The 20,037-nt window shown below is 31.5% G+C and overlaps 1 protein-coding gene across 2 annotated transcripts; it reads right to left on the bottom strand.

Moving 5' to 3' along the window:
- Positions 1–6,545: 6,545 nt before the first annotated feature.
- On the bottom strand, positions 6,546–18,928 carry LOC111879669 (homeotic protein knotted-1). 2 transcript variants are annotated; one of them, XM_023876133.3, is made up of 5 exons: positions 17,999–18,928; positions 17,760–17,891; positions 17,482–17,620; positions 7,873–8,129; positions 6,546–7,147 (listed from the first exon to the last, which is right to left on the bottom strand). In XM_023876133.3, the coding sequence occupies exons 1-5, from the start codon at positions 18,374–18,376 to the stop codon at positions 6,938–6,940; spliced, it is 1,116 nt and encodes a 371-aa protein (XP_023731901.1). In that variant the 5' UTR covers positions 18,377–18,928; the 3' UTR covers positions 6,546–6,937. The 2 variants fall into 2 exon arrangements, with proteins under 2 accessions (XP_023731901.1, XP_023731900.1); XM_023876132.3 differs by having other exon boundaries at positions 17,461–17,620; positions 17,999–18,925.
- Positions 18,929–20,037: the final 1,109 nt, after the last annotated feature.

Genomic DNA, 20,037 nt, shown 5'->3' with positions numbered 1-20,037 from the left:
TTTTGACACCAATTGATGAATAGGGCCATGTCTTGATATAGCAATGTTGAGAGTGGTACAAATGGTGGCTGGTTTGACAACATGACTGAACGTGTCATCCAAATCCAAACCAGGAAGTTGAGAGAAACCCTGAGCAACAAGAAGACATTTGTAACGATCAAAATTACCTTTGCTATCAAACTTGTGACAGTAATGCCAACGACAACCCATAATGTTAGCTTAAGGAGGAGGGGGAACAAGCTTCCAAGTGTGACTAGACAGGAGAGTTGACATTTCAGAATCCATGACAACTTTCCAGTTGGGATCATACAAAGCTTGAGTAGTAGAGAGAGGGATAGGAGAAATATCAAAGGTGGTAGATAAATTGAATATTTGACATGGTCTGACAGACCAAGTATGAGATCGAGTGACCATAAGGTAAGAAGGTGAGGGAGGGGGATGAAAGGAAGAAGGTGATGGGTGGGGTGTGGTAGTAGAATAAGAACTAATACTAGGAGAAAGGGAAGGAGAAGAGGTATCTATAGGAGTACTAGTATCACCAATCCTAGTGTAAGGAGGCGTGACAGGAGTAGGAGAGGGGGAGGAGTTTCATCAAAGAGAAAAGGGTCATAATAAGAGACTAATGGTTTAGCGTGAAAGTATGAGAAAGAGAAATAGTCTTTATCAAAGATGACATGACGAGAGATAATGACGCGTTGAGTAATGAGTTCAAGACATCGATGGCCAAGATGGCCAGAAGAGGGACCAATGTACACACCTACAGAAGATCAAGGAGTCTACCAAAAGATCAAAATCCAAAAGAGGGTAGTAATTTTATAGTTTTTCTAAGTAAGTTGCTATAATAGAATAAACCTAGATCCATTAAGGTGTATGTACACATATGATTTTTAATATGTTTCCGCTGCTATAACTAGTGTGTATAGATGCTAGAAGGCCCATAAGTTTCTTTTATAATATTACAAATCACTATCTAAAGATCTTTTAACCATTATGTACCTTATCGTTTTTGAGATGGAATTGACCATATTGTTGTGAAAAATTCTGGACTAAAAAATAATGTCAAGCTCATTGTGCTATATAATTGACAGGTTCATTTAATTTACTTATTTTTATAGTTTATTTTAACATATTTCATTTCAATTTTAGTTAATTATCATACATATTTTACATTTTCTTATTTTTTTTTATCAATATCAGGTATTTTCATTTTAATTTTAGTTACCAGATGGAAGACATGGGATAGTTGGAGTTCCATGAGCTAGGATTTGAGTGATGAGCTTTCTTCAGTTCGGACGTATGCAAAATTCGTTGGTGTCTTCAGTTTCTTTTATTTATGTTTTCGTTTTCTCATTGTAATATTGGATGATCTATTGAATGATATTGTCTTAATCAACTGTGGTTCTGTTTTGAGTAAATTATTTATGATTGGATTGTGTGCTAGTTATGGAGTTGTGGATGTGTGTTGGAACTCTCAAATTTTGTTTGAAGGATTTGGATTCTCTTTTTTACTTTGGATGTCAGGTGGGTTTGTTAGGAACCAGGTGGTAAAGTTTTGAGTTAACCCGAAAATTTTGATTGGTTATGAAGACAACGAAGTTTAATAAATTCCAAGTGGGGGATAATCGCTTGTTCGAATGGAAGGATTTTAGATATCAGGTCATCCCCAAACTTTCTTATTCAAGGGAAAGGATAACATGTCCAAGTCATTGACAGGAATGAATCTTACACATGGATTATTGTTCTGCAGACACCTGTGACCAAGGAAGAAGATGATGAGGATTCAAGGTTATCTTGTTTGAAGGTTTGAGGCATCTTTGGCGGCGAATGTAATGGTTAGTGATTAGGATCAGTTTGAGGGTTATATGAGGGCCAATCTGTCTGTTCTTGTCTGATGAAGGCTTTATATTTCGAAGCACAACCCGAACATATGATAGGGTCTAGTAGACTAAGGGTCCGAATCGTGTCAGTTTTTTTTGTTATCTTTGAAGTTTAGATTGAAAGATGATGGGGGAGCCCATTGAAAATAGGGAAGTGATTGTAAAACTGTGGAAGGAGCACAACAGTCACATGGCTGAAATAGGCCGGAAGTGATTGTGAGACTGTGGGAGAACCACAACATTCACATGGCTGAAATAGGACATAACTTATTGTAATATTGTGGGAGGACCACATAATTCACATGGTTGAAATAGACCGTTGGATAAAATAGGATGAAAGTGATTGTAAAACTATGGGAGGACCATATCATTCACATGGTTGAAATATACTATTGGTAAGCTAGGTCGAGAGTGATTGTAAGACTGTGGGAGGACCACAACCTTCACTTGGGTTGAAACATACTTGTCATTGTTTGTTTGTTAGTTTGTTAGTCGTTCCTCATTTAGACATAAATGCTGTTAGAATCATGTTGATGTATATGCTAGGTTAGCCTTTGTCTCTTGGGCTTTTGTTTAGAAACTTTGGTTTTGTGTCTGTGTATGAGGTTGCCGGTTTTAGCGGTTGGTTGTGGATTTCATTCTTCAGTTATCAGTAGGATGGAATATGGTTGAGAAGGTATTGAGTTTTTGGTCAGCATGGTCGATACACGGGAGTGCCTTGTCTTCCTAGAAGCCAAACATGATCTTGGAGTCTTCAAGTTATGGACGAAGAAGTCAGCTCTTCTCGATGTTGGTTAGTTGTGATGTGTTAGGGTTTGTTTCTTCGTCAGGTCGCATATTTCTCACTAAGGATTGAATCTGATTTTGGGTTTAAAGTAAGTGTCCGTTTATAACATTGTTCGAGTGCTGCAACAAATATGATTTTGACCTTTTGGAGTTTCCGCTCGGGTTTGGCGTATGCGCCTGGTTTTGGAAATCCTTGTGTTTGTAGCTGTAGATTCTGGTATTCAGAATAAATTCGACTTGTGTAAGTAGGGAGTGGAATAAAACAACCCACAAGGGGATTGGAGGGCATTTTACGAATAAATTATAAGGACAAATTCCGAGGACAAAATCTATTTTAAGTGAGGGAGAGTTGTAACGCCCGTTTTCCAGAATAGATCCGCTAAATATTTAAATGGGTCAAATTTATGGGTTTTGGAAAACAACACATGCCACAAGGTGTCATGTCAATTTAATGAAGAGTGCGTTTGGCTCGTTTGCCATGACGTGGCAGCTGTTGCAGCCTAATCCCATAATTTTTAGGGTTTCCTCCATATTAAAGGCCTTATCTCCAAGTTTAGGTCATTTCCCCTAACCCCCACCCTTCTATATTGAAATCCTAACCTCTCCTCTTGTCTTTTGAGCTCTTTGTTGGTTTTTTGGTTATTTGAAGGTTGAAGGAAGGTTTTGTTGAGCAAAGTGTCAAGTAGCATCTTGTCTCCATTTCTTGGTGCATCCTTGTAGATCTAGATTTTTTAGCTCTTTTCTTTCATGTAATGTTGATATGAATGGTTGGTTTTTGACAAAGTGGGCAACTTTATCACTTATTGAGGTCTCTAGGTCATCATATGTTTCAGATCTATACTTTCATGTTGATAGGTACCATGCATTGAGTCTTGACCCCATTTCTTGCCCTATTTTGACCTAGTTTTGGGAGAGAAATGCATTGGACATGCATTCCCATAAAGTAAGGATTTTTATGGTTCATTTGACGGCGAGGAAGCCTTCTAGAAAGTTGGACCAAAAGGGCTTAATGGACTAAGTCCTTAACAAGGAAAAATGGCTTTTGCTAGTGACCACGACGTGGCCAAGGACTTACCACGCCATGGTGGAGTCCAACTTCTCGTTTTGTCCTAACACGCCCACGACGTGGCCAAGGAGGGCCCACGACGTGGTGATTTCCTACATGTCGACTATTTTGTCTGAACATACCCACGATATGACGAAGATGTCTCCATGCTATGGTGAGTGTTGACTCACTTGATTGTTGAATTTTGACCAATTTGACTTGGTGTCAAAACTTGGAGGATTTGGATTGTTGATTGAGTATTTATATATTTTGGTCTTAGTCGGTTCGCATAATTGAACAGTGAAAGGTGTAAGAGTGTTGTTGTGCTTCTCTGGCTCTTCAGTTCAGGTGAGTTTCTCACTATGCCACATATCCCATTGTATATCCTTTGCATGGTAGGCTAGAGGTACTGTTAGAGTACAAGTATGCTACTTGGCTAGGATAACTCCTTATTATGTATGTATAGTTAGAACACTTAGTATCTTGGTATGCTAGACTGGTAGGATCTTGCCTGTTGATCGTATAATACTGTTAGGAGTTATGCTTGGTTAGGGTAACTGGGGAAGGCCACTTTTCAGGATTAGGTAGGTTTGAACAACAAAGGACTTAACTAAGAAATAGTCAATGGCAGGGTAACGATGGAAGGTTGTAATATGTTGGTTTATGTTACATGATTATATGGTAATGATAGCATTGGTTGTATGTAGTTTAAGTTGGATAGCATGAGAACTCTTGGTCTAATGCCTTATTGTGATGTTCTTGCCTGATTGTTCAATCTTGGGTGGATCAACTGATCAACTGTCTATCTGACCCCTAACTACATATGACTTTATCAGTTGTATGAAAGACCAAGATCTGGCCCCCGAAAATTGTATGAAAGACCAGGATCTGGCCCCTGGAAATTATATGAAAGATTAGAATATAGATCCTAGAAATTGTATGGAAGACCAGGATCTAGCCCCTGACAGTAATACGTAAGATTGGGATTTGCCCCTCAACATTGCAAGGAAAGACCATGATTTGGCCTATGGTAGAATATGACTGTAGGACTATGATTTGGCCCATAGCTTTCACTTGGGGTTGGAGTAGACCAGTTATTTCATATATGATTTCTACATATGTTTACGTTGATATGAGATTTGGCAAGTCAACACTAGAGCCAAACACTTTTTGTGGATGCATTGTATGGTGGAATATGTGGTATATTGGGGAACTCACTAAGCTTTATGCTTACAGTTGTTGGTTAAACATTTTGCAGGTCGTTCGTGAGAAGAGCTCGACGTAACTGTACACATGCATCAAAGATATTCATTTCCCCGATTTTGTGAACTTAACTATGATAATGTGTTGTTTTTATCAATCAAATGTTATTCAATGATTTTAAAAATAAAGGTTTAAGTGGTTATTCTGTTTTAAAATCAAAATACTCTTTGTAATTTTTGTGACGTTGCAGAACTAATGAAGTACAAACCCAAAAAGAAAAAGTCCCCAAATTCTGATGCATCTACGCGACCTGCGTGGCTCCTGCTGGGGGCAATTTCAAGATTTTCCATTATGTATAATCCATGGATAATTATTTGTTTGAAGATTATTATGAACTTTTGGTGATGTTTATGAAAGTATTTTCCATTTCAACAATTTTTTATTCATATATCTTTATTCACGAGTTTAGATGTATGTTTAGTGATTAGTTGACCAATTTCTTAATTAAGTAATGGATCTTCAAATTATCAAGCAACAAATGGTTTTTGTGTTTATTTTCATTTCACACAAGTCTCGAAAGTATTTTCTCCAGTATTGCAATGAAATCATTTGACTGCTTTTGGATTTGGTGACTTTTAAATCTTAATGCTAGTTAACTTTTATTAATTACATGCTTCATGAGAATTATGAATTTAACTGAGAGTATATGCTACGAGCTCCTCTAGATATTTTACTAACTAAGAAAAATCTAGATGATTTAAGCTTTTTGATTATTATAACCAAATTAGACTAAGTCATGAGTTTAGCACCATAATATCTAATGATAATGAGCTAAATATCCATGTGATGAAAGCCAAAGTTAGCCATATCCTCTTTATTGATAGTTAAAAGCCCTTCAAACGTTGTTAGTTTGAAGTAATTCTTTCTCTTGTGTTGCTTAGCTACTTGGAGTCTTTCGGCAATGATAATCATTTTAAATAACAATAAATTGACTACAATTACACTTGAACCTTTTTACAAATGTGTCGTTATCGTTACATAAGCTTCTATAAGTAAAGTTTAATAGTTAATTAGGGACGGACCATTCAATTTAAAATAAAATCTTTTAATTAAATTAGCCATGAATTAGTGAGGAATTTTAGATATTATATAATTCCGTTGCTAATCTATGTGTAATCTTGCAAAATTTTGTCCAGATTAACCACAATCTTATATTAGTCGCAATTACGTCACTAACCCGTCACAATTTTCTTTAGAAATCGGGTAGATTTTAGAAGTCTTATTTCTTGTAGTTATATTTAATAAAACCATCTATGTAGAGTTGTATATGGTATTTTGGGAGGCTAGCAAATAGTGGGTCTGAGAATGTTATTGTTTGATGTTTAATAAAATAAGCTTATTAATGCAATATAAACACAAGACACATAAATAGTTTGAAAGCATTTTAATTAACGTTATAAAAAAGGGTTATTTAATTAGTGTGCTTCTTAGAAATCTCATCACAACATGCACCAGAGAACACTTTCCTTTCCATGAACAAAAAGGCCAAACTAAAAATCATTGATAAAGAAAAAGGAAGATAAAGGTCATTCTATAAACTCCAATGAAAATTAAAAAAAAAAAAAGAGTTCAAGTTATCAATAAACACAACTTTTATTATCCTTATACAAAATAATATACACAATTCCAAACATCACCCTAGCTATTACATGCATGCAATTATTAATTAAAAGAAGATATAAATAAATATATGCACTCCACAGAGTGTGATTATGACACTTGGATGACCCTATGCAGGCATATAGTACGTACAATGTTGTTATGCATAAGGTCTTTCCAAGAACATATCAACATGACTAAGTATACGATAAATATAAGGGATACAAATATGATAGGTATTACGCTATGGTAGAATTACCCAGGCCTAGGCTTTTCAACTATGCACAACACAAGTGCCACTCAAGAATGCGTACCTCTATGGCTAAACCACAAACATATGATATATTCTCCTTTTTGTTTGGATCACTCAAGGACCCAATCTGTAAGGACCTTCACCCATGTAGTGTCCTTCCATGTAGAGAGTAGTAGAAACATTTTGTGGATGAAGCCCATCCATAACCATAAATTGCATGTCCTCTGAAGGTTTCCAATGTCTCTTCCTTTGATTGATAAACCAATTATTTATCTGTTTCTGGTCCAACCCTGTTGATTCTGCCAATGCTACCTTTTCCGACTCCTATATTATCAATATTAAGAAAATACCAAGAAATAGATTCAGTCATGTACCACAACTACAAATATGTGCATTCATTAATGGCTTTTGTGTGTGTTTATATATTGTTACATCTTTAGTTTATGGGCCTTGCTTTACATATGCGTCTTTATGTTAAATATGGTTCTGATTGTTTTGGTTAGCAATTGATATTAGTAGTTGAAAGTGATATCTAGTGGTGGATGCATGATGATAGAGGATGGTTAGGATTAAGACAAGTATATCAGTTATGATTCTTAGCACCCTTTTTCTTCTTTATTTTGTTATTGCTATTTGTTTTTCAAGCATTATCTCATATTTCTACTAGTCATGAATCATATCATTAGAAGAATATACCATGTCAATGGTTTGAAGGCTCTAACAAAGATAAAATTGCATAACATGCTTACTACAAAACATAAAAAGATCAAATAAGCCATATAAGGAGTATCTACTTCTAATTTCTTAACATATATAATAAGATACAACTACACCAAGATGCTTACCACAAAACATAAAAAGATCAAATAAGCCATATTGGGAGTATCTACTTATTATTTCTCAACATATAAAATGAAAGACATTTGAAACTACACAAGTAGAATTTTTTTGGTAAGTGGCGAACACAGAGGAGGAGAGAAGGAAATTTTAATTTTTGTTGGATTTTCAACAAAGGGAAGGAATCCAAAATAGAGAAGAGATTCACATACCGAAGGATATGGCCACTTGTAGTGTAATTCCCACCAGCTTAAAAGCTTTTGTCGGGCTTCTTTCGGTAATTTCCCTTTCTTCTTTTTCTTGGAAAGTTCTTGCTTAAGACTACTTAAGTAGCCACTATACTTTCTCAACAAGTGATTCTTTAATTCACGATCTTCAGCTCGTGGATCAATTTCTGGAAGTTCCGTTTCTCCACCGCTGTTTTCTTGTTCTTCATCTGATGAACCAATCACCTCGCATTTACTATCATCTGTTTAAACACAAACATAGGTGCCAACAAAAGTAAATAAACATGTAAGCACAAAAAGAAGGGTAAGTACCCATCCATATAAGACCTAAAAACATACTCAATTTCACAATTTAAGGCTCATCTGAGCTTTGTAAACGGAACTTTGAATAATCAATTATGACCGTCATATTAGACTACAATATAAATTAGAAGAGGAATGAAAATTTTAACCGCATATCAAAAACATGAATATTAATTAACAAGTATTAATGGTTTAAGAAGAAACTCAAACATAATGAAAATTTTAGGCTACTTTAAATAAGAAATTGAAGAGGAAACGCTAGTTAATGTGAGTGTATAACATGCAATTAAACTTTTTCAAGTCTAGTTCAATAGTGAAGGTTTCCAATGTACTTGGAGTTCTCCATGATTTTAGTATCCATAGGTGAAATAGAAGCTTAAATTGCAATTAAATTTTTGTTTCTTGCCATTTTATTAATTTCGAATGTTTTTCATTGTGGAAAAAGAGTATTTTCTTTTGAATGACATAATTTATTAAAAAAAATATTAAAAACCTACAAAGAAGCTCGCCAATAGAGAACATTAAGGAAAAAGTATAATGAATGAATGTTTATATTAAAGTACAACATGTTTAAAAAGGGAGTTTTATATAACATTTTAGATATATAAGGATACTATTTTTAAAATAATAAAAAGAGTCATAAAAAAGTTTAACCATTGGAGAAAATATTTAATTAGATGTTAATACTAATAAAATGGTAATGTGATAATATTTTTGATCACTAATATAGATTTACCATTGGAGATGCTATAATATACATAATTTATTAGTCTAAATATGTTGTTGTAAGAAAAATATAATCATTTTAATATCATAATTTTTGAAATACTTATATAATTTGAAAATATGTTTAATGGAAAAGATAAATCAAAATGTCAATTAAATCACAACAAAATCCAAAGATTATTTTTTTTGAATAGTTAAAAAAATTTAAATGTCGTTTTATTATTTTTTTGAATAGTTAAAAAAATTTAAATGTCGTGTTAAACAAGTTAAAAAAAATCCAAAAGCTATCTTTTATAGTTAAGAAAACTTTTCAAAGTAACAGTTTAAAAGTAACAAAAGATGAAAATAATAAAAAATAATATTAAATTAAAAATAATATTGTTACTTTAAAACAAAAAAACTTTTTATATTTGAAAGTCATGATGATCGAAACTAAAAAGTTAGAAAAATAATTTATTTTTAAAATTGAATAACCATAACAATATTTAAAAACAACCGATGTTATATTTAATTTATTTAAGTGCAATCAACAGATTGAGACCATTGAGACCATTAAGTTGACATGATTCTAATATTTATAAATTACATGCAGCCTAATGGTATAACCTAATTGGATTATAAGTTTTTAATATGTATTTATATTATCATATAATTCAAAATAGTTATAATGTTTAATACCAACTTAGCAAAAATTTATTTTTTCAAAGTTAATAACAATGATATGGTTATGTTTAATAACATATGTGTGTTGATATTTCAAATATATAACTATCATGTGCAACGTATGGACATTAACCTGTGTTAGTTTTTATATGTATTTCATATTGTTAGAGTGTGAAGAATAATATGAATAAAAAATGATTTGAAAACACATAAAACTCTAATTTAATTTGGGTGTATTTATACGAACTGATAGACAGTACATTCGGAGATGTTAATTTGATTAAGCAAATTCATTTGTTAATTGTTTTTATTAGGTTCATATGGGTATTTTTGAAAGCTATGGTAAGATTATGATTTCAACGAGTGTATATCGTTTTTAGTACATGAAAAGATATGCATGAATATATTGAAAGTATGTATTTCTTATATGGGAAAAATGAATATACCCTTAAGGGTATATAAGTTTTGGTACCCAAACTCACCATACTACGTCGTTTTGTATCTCTATATATATATATATATATATATATATATATATATATATATATATATATATATATATATACATTGTAATTGTGAAATGTTCTTATAATTTAACTTCTAACATGATTTACTTCCAAGATTTTATAAATTTCACATTTATCTTCCTCTTATATAATTGTCATTTTCAACTATAATATATATAGCCTACTAGGTGTTCGGCAAAAATATGTGATGTAAGAGGAAGATAATAGTGAAATTTCAAAAATCTTGAAAGTAAATCAAGGACAAAACTTCAAAAATGGTCCCTCTGGTTTTCAAAAATATCAAGTTTAATCCCTAAGTTTAAAAAACCTCACAGATGGTCCCTGTGGTTTCAAAACTTTTAACATTTGGTCTTTCTGGCTAACTCCGTTACTTTTTAGCCGTTAAGTGAGGGGTATTTTTGTCATTTCAATACTCAGAGACCATTTGTGAAGTTTTCTATTATTTTAAACAAATGAAAAAAATATAAAATAATTATTTTAATATATAATGGTCCTCTCTCTCTCTCTCTCTCTCTCTCTGTGTGTGTGTTCGCCTGCAAATGAACTCAAACTAAAACCACTCACCCCAAATGAACACTACCTATTCCGGTTCTAAAAGTTTATAAGCTCTCTCGTTATGTTCATCACAAAAGTCAATAAAAGAGATGATATTTACATGTTTGTATGAAGAAAGTACTTTGATCTCTTTTAAGAAATGGGTTGCTTGATCGTTAGAAACTCAAAAACACCCACACATACACTTTTTGAAAATAAAAAACTCACAACCTCATCCTACTGTCTTCTTCTTCCCCTTAACCATCGTCGATCTCTTTTCATAACCATCGGCTTTTGCCACCAACGGCGTCATTAAACATCTCCATCAATCTCCTCCGTCGTCAGACGCCTCAACAGCCGTGACTCCTAATTTCATGTGGGATTTAGTTTAAAATGGGGGCAGAACACACAATACGCTTGATTTATAGTTTCTTCATGTTTTTTTCCCGTGGCTTGAGGGTTTTAGATTGGAGAATTTTTTCAGATTGGGGGAATGGTGGGTTTTTCGATCTTGTTGTAGGTTTAAAGCGACACTCTCTAATGGTGGAATGAAGGTAGGAAAAAAGAGCAGATCTGCAAAAAAGGTGATTGATGGGGGCATAAGCTAGGATTCATGATGGTGATTGTGGATTGAGTTGCAGGTTTCAAAAGAGGAATAGGAGATAGAGTTGCAGGTTTCGCACACAATCACCCGCCCTAATCCTCCTCAATCTTCCAATACCCCTCTTAACTTTCAAAGGACCACCAAAACCTTTTTACCTCTGACAAAGGAGTATGAGAGGCAATGAAATCGATTATGAGTTCTGAGTTATTGGGTTTGAATTTCCGAAACAATAGGTTTGAATTTCTGAAACAATGTGAAGGTTCAAAGCGAGGTAAAATGACTGAAAGAAGGAGATGAAGTATATGGATGGAGATTTATGAAGAAGGAGATGACGATGGATGGAGATTTAAGGTCAACAGAGAGAGAGAGAGAGAGAGAGAGAGAGAGAGAGAGAGAGAGAGAGAGAGAAAGAGAGAGAGAGAGAGAGAGTGAGAGAGAGAGAGAGAAAGGGCCATTATATATTAAAATAATTATTTTATATTTTTTCATTTGTTTAAAATAATAGAAAACTTCATAAATGGTCCCTGAGTATTGAAATGACAAAAATACCCCTGATTTAACGGCTAAAAAGTAACGGAGTTAGCCAGAAGGACCAAATGTTAAAAGTTTTGAAACCACAGGGACCATCTGTGAGGTTTTTTGAACTTAAGGATTAAACTTGATATTTTTGAAAACCACAGGGACCATTTTTGAAGTTTTGTCGTAAATCAAGTCAATAGTTAAAGTTTAAGAACATTATAATGAATATATCAAACAAAATGACATATTATAGTGGGTTTGGGTACCTAAGCTTATGTACCCTTAAGGGTATATTCACTTTTCCCTTCTTATATATATATATATATATATATATATATATATATATATATATATATATATATATATATATATATATATATATATATATATATATATATATAAGTTTATATGTTTTTCACATCTATTGTGTGCTAGAATGCACCAATAGAAATTTAATATTAATTATATGTATATTAAATGCTATTCATAGTTATAACTCATTTTTATGAAAATTAATTAAATTCGTCATTAATGTCAACAATAATATTCTTTCAGAATAAATTCATACCTAGAAGAATGAGAGTGTATTATAATAGAATACACTTTCTTTCTTCATATTCCATACAACTTTATTGTATTTTAAGTGATTGAGTCTTGAAACAAAGTAAGAACTCATTTATAAAAACCTAGATGCAAATTCATTCTGAAAGAATGTTATTACTGGCATTAACAACGGATTTAATTAGTTTCCATAAAAAGAGAATTATAATTATGGATATCATTTAATATACATATAATTATGGAAATCATTTAATATCTATAATTATTTAATTACTAAATTTCTATTGGTGCATTCTAGCACACAATAATTGTAAAAAACAAAATAACCTAGCCCTATATATATATATATATATATATATATATATATATATATATATATATATATATATATATATATATATATATATATATATATATATATATATATATATATATAAGGTTTAGGTTCTATGAAAAAAAACCCAAAAAATCATAAAAATGCATAAAAAATATACTTAGAGATCACAAAACTTTTTTTTGAATTTTTTTAATAAAAAACCACAGTTTTTTCTTAAAATTCATTGAAAAAAAAAATACTTTTTTTTTCAAAAAAAATTTCAATGAATTTATATAGAAAGCTGCGATTTTTTATAAAAAAAAAATAAAAATTCTTGTGATCTCTAAGTATTTTTTTTTATGCATTTTTATGATTTTTAGGGTTTTTTTTAAGGTTTTTTGTTTTCCAAAACTTCCCATATATAATGTTAAATGTAAAATCTAAATTCTAATATCAAATAAACAAAATATTAATCAAATCTAAGATCCTTATTTAGTAGTTTTAGACACCATTATTATTATTATTATTATTATTATTATTATTATTATTATTATTATTATTATTGATCACTTATATTATTATTATTATTATTATTATTATTATTATTATTATTGTTATTCTTATTGTCCATTATTCGAATGTTAAACATAGGTTTTTGGCTTTGATTTTTTATATAAACACATATACATAATTACTACTACTACTATGTAGTTATCACCGTCGTCGTAGCTATTGTGTTGTTGTAATTATTATTATTATTATTATTATTATTATTATTATTATTGCACGTTATATATGTATATACACATGTCCATGCATGCATGTATATATCTATAATAAATATATAAAAAAACGAAGAGAAAAAAAGATGTTTAATACTCGAATAATGAAAAAAGATGATGATGACGACGACGACGAGGATGAGGATGATGATAATAATAATAATAATAATAATAATAATAATAATAATAATATGTATGTGTGTGTATATATATATATATATATATATATATATATATATATGTGTGTGTGTGTGTGTGTATGTGTGTGTGTATGTGAAAGTGTCTTTTAATGTGCAAGTGATAATGCATATGAATATTATGTGTATATGTATGTATGTATATGTCTATGATTTTTGTGTATGTATATGTGTATATATGTATGTAAATGAGTGTATGTATATGAATATGTATGTGTATGTGTGTGTATGTATGCGTTTGTGAATGTATATATGTATATAAATGTATATGTGTATATATGTATGTTGGTGTATCCAAAATCACATGTATTAATAGACATTGTAATGTTAAATTATAAAATAAGTAACGAATTCCGAAGATTCACATAACTTTATATAGGTGGATATTAGCTATATATTTGTGAAAGTAAAGATATTCATTTATAATATATGTGAAAAAATGAATCGGAAAAAACGACATTTTGTGGCCGAAAATCGAAAATAAGGGATGGTCGTTGGTAATCCATTGATAATTACTAACATATGAGTAATGGTATACTGACGGATAGCATATTTCATCACTAACTACATGGATGATCTGGAGGTATGGGTTAAAAGATAACTGAGGAAAAAAGGTAGGAAAAAAGAAGGATGCTACCTTTAGGATAGAATACTCATCTGTTAATTTTGTGGTTTCTAGGACACCATCTTTCCAATCTAGCCAATCCACCTAGTCGGATGCATCACAACTAGAGGCATGTTGTTATGGTTTAAAATTAAGTAGTATGTTGTTCTTATGGATTAAATTGATAATAAACAAAAGTATAATGATGGTTTAAAAGTTTTTTACTATGTTGTTATTATGGATAAAACTGATTATATAAAAAAAGACATTGTTATTGTGGTTTAAAAGTTTAGTAGTTTGTTGTAAATATTGATTAAATTGATAATAAACAAAAGTACATTGCTATTATGGTTTAAAAGTTAAGTAGTATGCTGTTATTATGAATTAAATTGATACATTGCTATTATGGCTTAAAACTTAAGTATATTGCTATAATTATAAACTAAACTACATTGTTATAATAAACCAAAGTACATTGTTATTGTGGTTTACAAGTTAAGTACATTGTTATAATAAACTAAAGTAAATTGTCTGTTATAATAACCTAAAGTACATTGCTATTATTGTTTAAAAGTTATGGGCATTGCTATAATAAACTAAAGTTCATCTCTTTTATGGTTTAAGTATTGAATTGTGTTACCATTTTCTAGGTTGTAAGTTTGCATAAGGAATTTTCTTCCGAGCAACAAACACAAGAGAAAATTCAAGAACAAATGACAATGTTTTTTTGAAAGTGGAATATGTCCAGTAATCAACCCTGTAATCCACCCGATAATTCACCTTATGCCAGTTCTTAGTTTTTGAGAATGGAATGTTTAAACACTAGGTATTGTTTGCTTTTGTATTAATTCTTAGTTGATATGAAACGATTGTGTCAAACTTGATATTGAGACATTTTTTGTGTGTATTGTGACACTTTAATTGTAATGTTTAGTTAGGTTTGTGTTTCAATATGTTATTATCAACGTTTGAGTATTGGTTTTTCTGTATATTTACAAAAAGCTAGAAATTTTAATATTTTACATTTTTTTTTTAAATCTATCAAAAATACCGACGGATTAGTGACAAAATATCCATCGGTAAAAGATGTAGTTGGTATTCCGTAGGTAACTAAGGCCTTGTTTGTTTTTCTACAAAAGTACTTTTTGAGCACTTTTCCCTTCTGGCGGGTAGACGTTTCTTAAGTGCGTGTCTTCTTCCGCAAACATGGAAAAAGACAAAACATTTAACAACTTCCAAAATAAACAACACCTAAGTCAAAGAGAGTTAAACATCGTTTGTCGCTAAAGTGTAGCTATCCGTCGGTATTAAAGTCAAACACGGTCAAAGAGACATCCGTCACTAAAGCATACCTAATCCGTCGGTAAAGTAGAGCCGTCAGTAATTTAGCGACGGAACTTGTCATCTGTAGACTACTTCGCTAATCTGTGGGTATATATTACACACGACCAAAAACCTGACGGCCCACATTTCCGTCGGCAATCTTTGGCTATCACCGATGGAATAATGACGGATTATGCCGTCGGTATTTCCCGTTTTCTAGTAGTGTAATAACATAAAATAAAGGTAGAGGGTATAGTCCTTTCAACCTTGCACCTGTCCCGCTTAAAAGGAAAGCTTGACATTACTTACAAATTTTGAACAACAGAAGTTTTTCAATGACTTATTCATATAAGTACATTTCTTAATAGATAAAAGCTAGTGTATAGTCATTTCACATCGTGGTCATAGAAAAAACCTTACAGATCTGAAAATGAACTTAGAAATTTATACAAAAGAAGATAATAACTTATTTTAAAAATTATTAAAAGAATCTAAGACCTAGTTAATTGTTTGCAATTTTGCATGCATGTTTGGCTTGAGCACAATCACTAAAGTAAATCTTTAGCATTAAATCAAATAATATATGTGCAAAGTTTCAAAAACAGGAAAACTGTAAAACTTGATAGAATATATATAGCTGCGAATTTTCCATCATTGAGAAAAAAATATCAAAAGAAAATGTGATGCAGACACTAGTAATATAAGACAACAATTAAAAATCAAAGAAATCAAAATGAAAAGAAATCAAAAAGGAACATGGACTTGGACATCGACATGGGGTAGCACTGAAATGAACAGCATCCTATGTCTACCCCATTTTTCAAATCCCTCCAAAGCTACAATAAATTATTGCAACATAAAAAAAAATTATCAATGAATCTCCAAAGATACTAATAAAATAAAAAGGTTATAAATACTCGCGAACACAGACTGAGAACGTGACCAGAATAATGTCTCCATTCTCTCGAGGTAATACAAATGAAGAACGTTGGGAATGAAAGATTTGCATATATTATGTAAAAAGTAGAGCTGAATTTAGGTTAAATTTAGGGTATTGTTAAAAACCGATAATCTGGAAATGAGAAAACTCATATATAGATGTCATGAAATTTTAGGAATATATTTTAGAATGCAGTACGTATGTACTTAAAGTAATGTTTCATTTAATGATTAATGGTTGTTTCTATCTTGTAAAAGAATTAAAATAGAGGGCGTCACCAGTCATGTTAAAGATTATAAAATAATTGTTTGGAAAACATGTGATATTTATTATTATCAAATTATTTTCTTCTGTCGGTTAAAAGTAAACCTAAGAAGGTGTGAGTTCTATCATCTACGAGCTACGGGTGTTTAGTGTTGAACGTTGATGCTACAAAACATACTAAGATGATGATTAGTCGCATCTGAATAATTATCAAACAAGAATAAATCTTTTACCCTACACACCCGTGATTCCTAATTAGGGTTTTCTTTTACCTGCGTCACTTTGTGTTGTGACACTTTTTCTTTCTTTCTTTCTCATTGAGAGTGAAAGTTCAGTAGAAGATCTATGTAACAAAGTTGGGTCAAAAAAAAAAAAAAAAAAAAAAAAAAAAAATTCAACCTGGCTGGAACTGAAGAGACCAATGAATGGTCGATATCTGATCAGTCCTACCACTACTACTACCATAAATAGCTGGATTTGACAGTAAACAAACTCCCAGTTTCTTTTAGTATTTCCACACTTCGTACTACTATACCTCTAGACTGAAAATAAAAGTGAAATCAGACATTCCGAACAAGAAAAACCAAAATCAAAAACAATTTTTTATGATCAATATAGTCCCAAGATTTGATTTTTTTTTTGGATTTTAAAAGAAGCCCATTTTCTCCAAAAACACATATGTATATATAGATATAAAGATAGAAACAAACCGGGAGAGATAAAAGTCCGACCAGGAGAAGCATTGGTGGAAGAAGAGGAGATGGTAAGTGTCGAAAGCTGAGATTCGATCCGTCGCATGAACTCCGTAGCTTCTTGTATTGGCCTTGTGAGTTCTTCTTTATACTTCACCAGCATATCATAATATGCTTCCTGTAGTATTTTTGACGTGTCAAAAGAAAAAGAATCATAAAATCAACAACCCCATTACAAAATATCAGTAAATCGTATGATCAACTTCACAGATCTTATGTGTTAAGCGCAGATGCACTGATCAAGGTGTTGGTCATACCATGAACTGGTCCAGTTCCGGGTCTTTGTAGTTGTCTCTGCAACCACTATCAAGTAAATTAGCCCGTTGTCGTTCCTCGTAATCTTGCCGCACCGCCGTCAGCCTCCCAGCAACTTCCGGTGGCGCTCCCACCTACATATAGAGAATATACAATTAGTCCTTGAATTAAGAGCTATACGTATATTGTGTATATAACCTGTAATTATTCTGAGTTCGAGAATTATACGAATTTAGGTCACCTTTTGACAGTCCATGTACGCTTGAAGAAGGTTGGAATAGTGAGGGTGGGAAATGATCTTAGCTTTAAGAGCTTCATCTTCGTTATGAAAGCTCATCACAGAAGGGTAATTATGAAATTTCTGGGCACCTCCACTTTCGATCTTTACCACCGGATGATTATGATGATGATGATGATGGTGATATTGAAGATGATTAAAGCCTCCAGGATTACTTTCATCGCCTATAGTATTACCTCCTCCTCTCCCATACAAAGAAGTATTGGTGGTATCTGGGGAAAGAACCGATCCTCCACCCGACCCGTATAAGAAAGTTGTAGATGGTGTGCCTGTATTATTGCTGCTGTTGTTCTCTCTCATTTGGCCCATGTAATCTTCCATCACTCTTGCTCAAGAAAAACCCTACAGAACAAGAGCTCGGGAGAGAAAGAAAGGATCGATGAAGCAGAAAACGAAAAACCCTAATCAAATTGTAAATCGAAGAAGGCGAATTGTTGTCCTTTTGTTGATGTTTGATGAAAGTCGAAATCAAATATCTTAAGAGTGAATCTTAAAACCCACAGAAGGCAGATGTTTTATTCTCTTTATATCTGATACAAAGCGGAGTTGGCCGGAGCACCGGTGGTGGCGAGAAGGAGGTGATGAAAAGGTATGACAAGACGTTATTGAGAAAGAATAAAGAAATATTAAGTGAATGTTTGAAAATTGATCATACAAGGAGAGCAGTACAAGTGAGGGAAGACCAGCCTTGTTGATAAGGAAGAGAGAGAGAAAGAGAGAGAGAGAGAAAGACTCCTCTCATTCATGGTTAATTCCTTTTTCCCCCTTCAATTTTACGATAGATTCCTTCATTTTCTTTAGGGATCACGAATCCAACACCAAACTTCAACTTTTTACAATATATTTGATGTTAAATTTCTTCAATCATATATCATATTATCATGTTTTAAACTGTTTTCGTGTATAACAAATAATAAAATGTAAAATTTATTTTATATTATATATTTATATCATATTTAATCTATACAAATATTAAAATTTTCAAATATTATACAATATTAGGGATATTCACAAAAAAAATTAAGAAAAACAAATTCATATTTCGAAACTGCCAAAATTTTCAAGATAAAGAAAAATTACCACTCGATTAAGAACGTGATGTTCTTGACTATTCATTTTTGAGTCGAGCTATCAAAGAAGATGTGAGATGTCACTTAAAGTAATCTGGAATCAAAGTGAAGGTACATTCCATACTAAATTCTTGTACATTTAGGATAGTCCTTTAAAATGGAGTAATACTTTGGATACATGAATTCAATGGTTTATTTTTATCTTTGTATGAGTTTAGGGTTTTACTCTTAATTTGTATATCAACACACCATTCTACTATTCAAATGAATTCATATAATCGGTTTTTTAGAATCTATATTTGTACCGAAGGACATTGGAAACGAATCAACGATGTTATGTAGTATATGATGTCATTTAAAGACTTGAACAATACTAAGAAACATGATATATGTAATTTCATTACTTCATAACAATGAAAAAACTTGAAAGGATAGGGAATGTGAAGACGGTTTCTAAACTGCTGAATATATATATATATATATATATATATATATATATATATATATATATATATATATATATATATATATATATATATATATATATATATATATATATATATATATATATATATAAAGAGAGAGATGTTCAAATGTGGATTAATATCTATTGTGCGGACGTATGGACAATGTTATTTTGTGAGAAAGACAAAAAAACGTGTTGTTTGATAATGTAAATGTGTTCCATCTTACATAACTATTGTCATTATCACACAATCTCACTAACTAAATTGTCTATAAGGTTATTATAGACTTTTTTTTTTTTTTTTTTTTTTTTTAAAATTATTCTCATTCTGTCAGAATGTTTATTGAGTCGTATTCTATAAGAATGAAAATGAGTGAAAAATGATGCGTGAGAACAAAAATAAATAAGAATTAATGAGAATGCATGAAAATGACAATAATTGTATG

The sequence above is a fragment of the Lactuca sativa genome, chromosome 6 (assembly GCF_002870075.4).
Source record: "Lactuca sativa cultivar Salinas chromosome 6, Lsat_Salinas_v11, whole genome shotgun sequence".
Lineage (NCBI taxonomy): Eukaryota > Viridiplantae > Streptophyta > Magnoliopsida > Asterales > Asteraceae > Lactuca > Lactuca sativa.
This window is presented reverse-complemented; position numbering and strand designations above follow the sequence as displayed.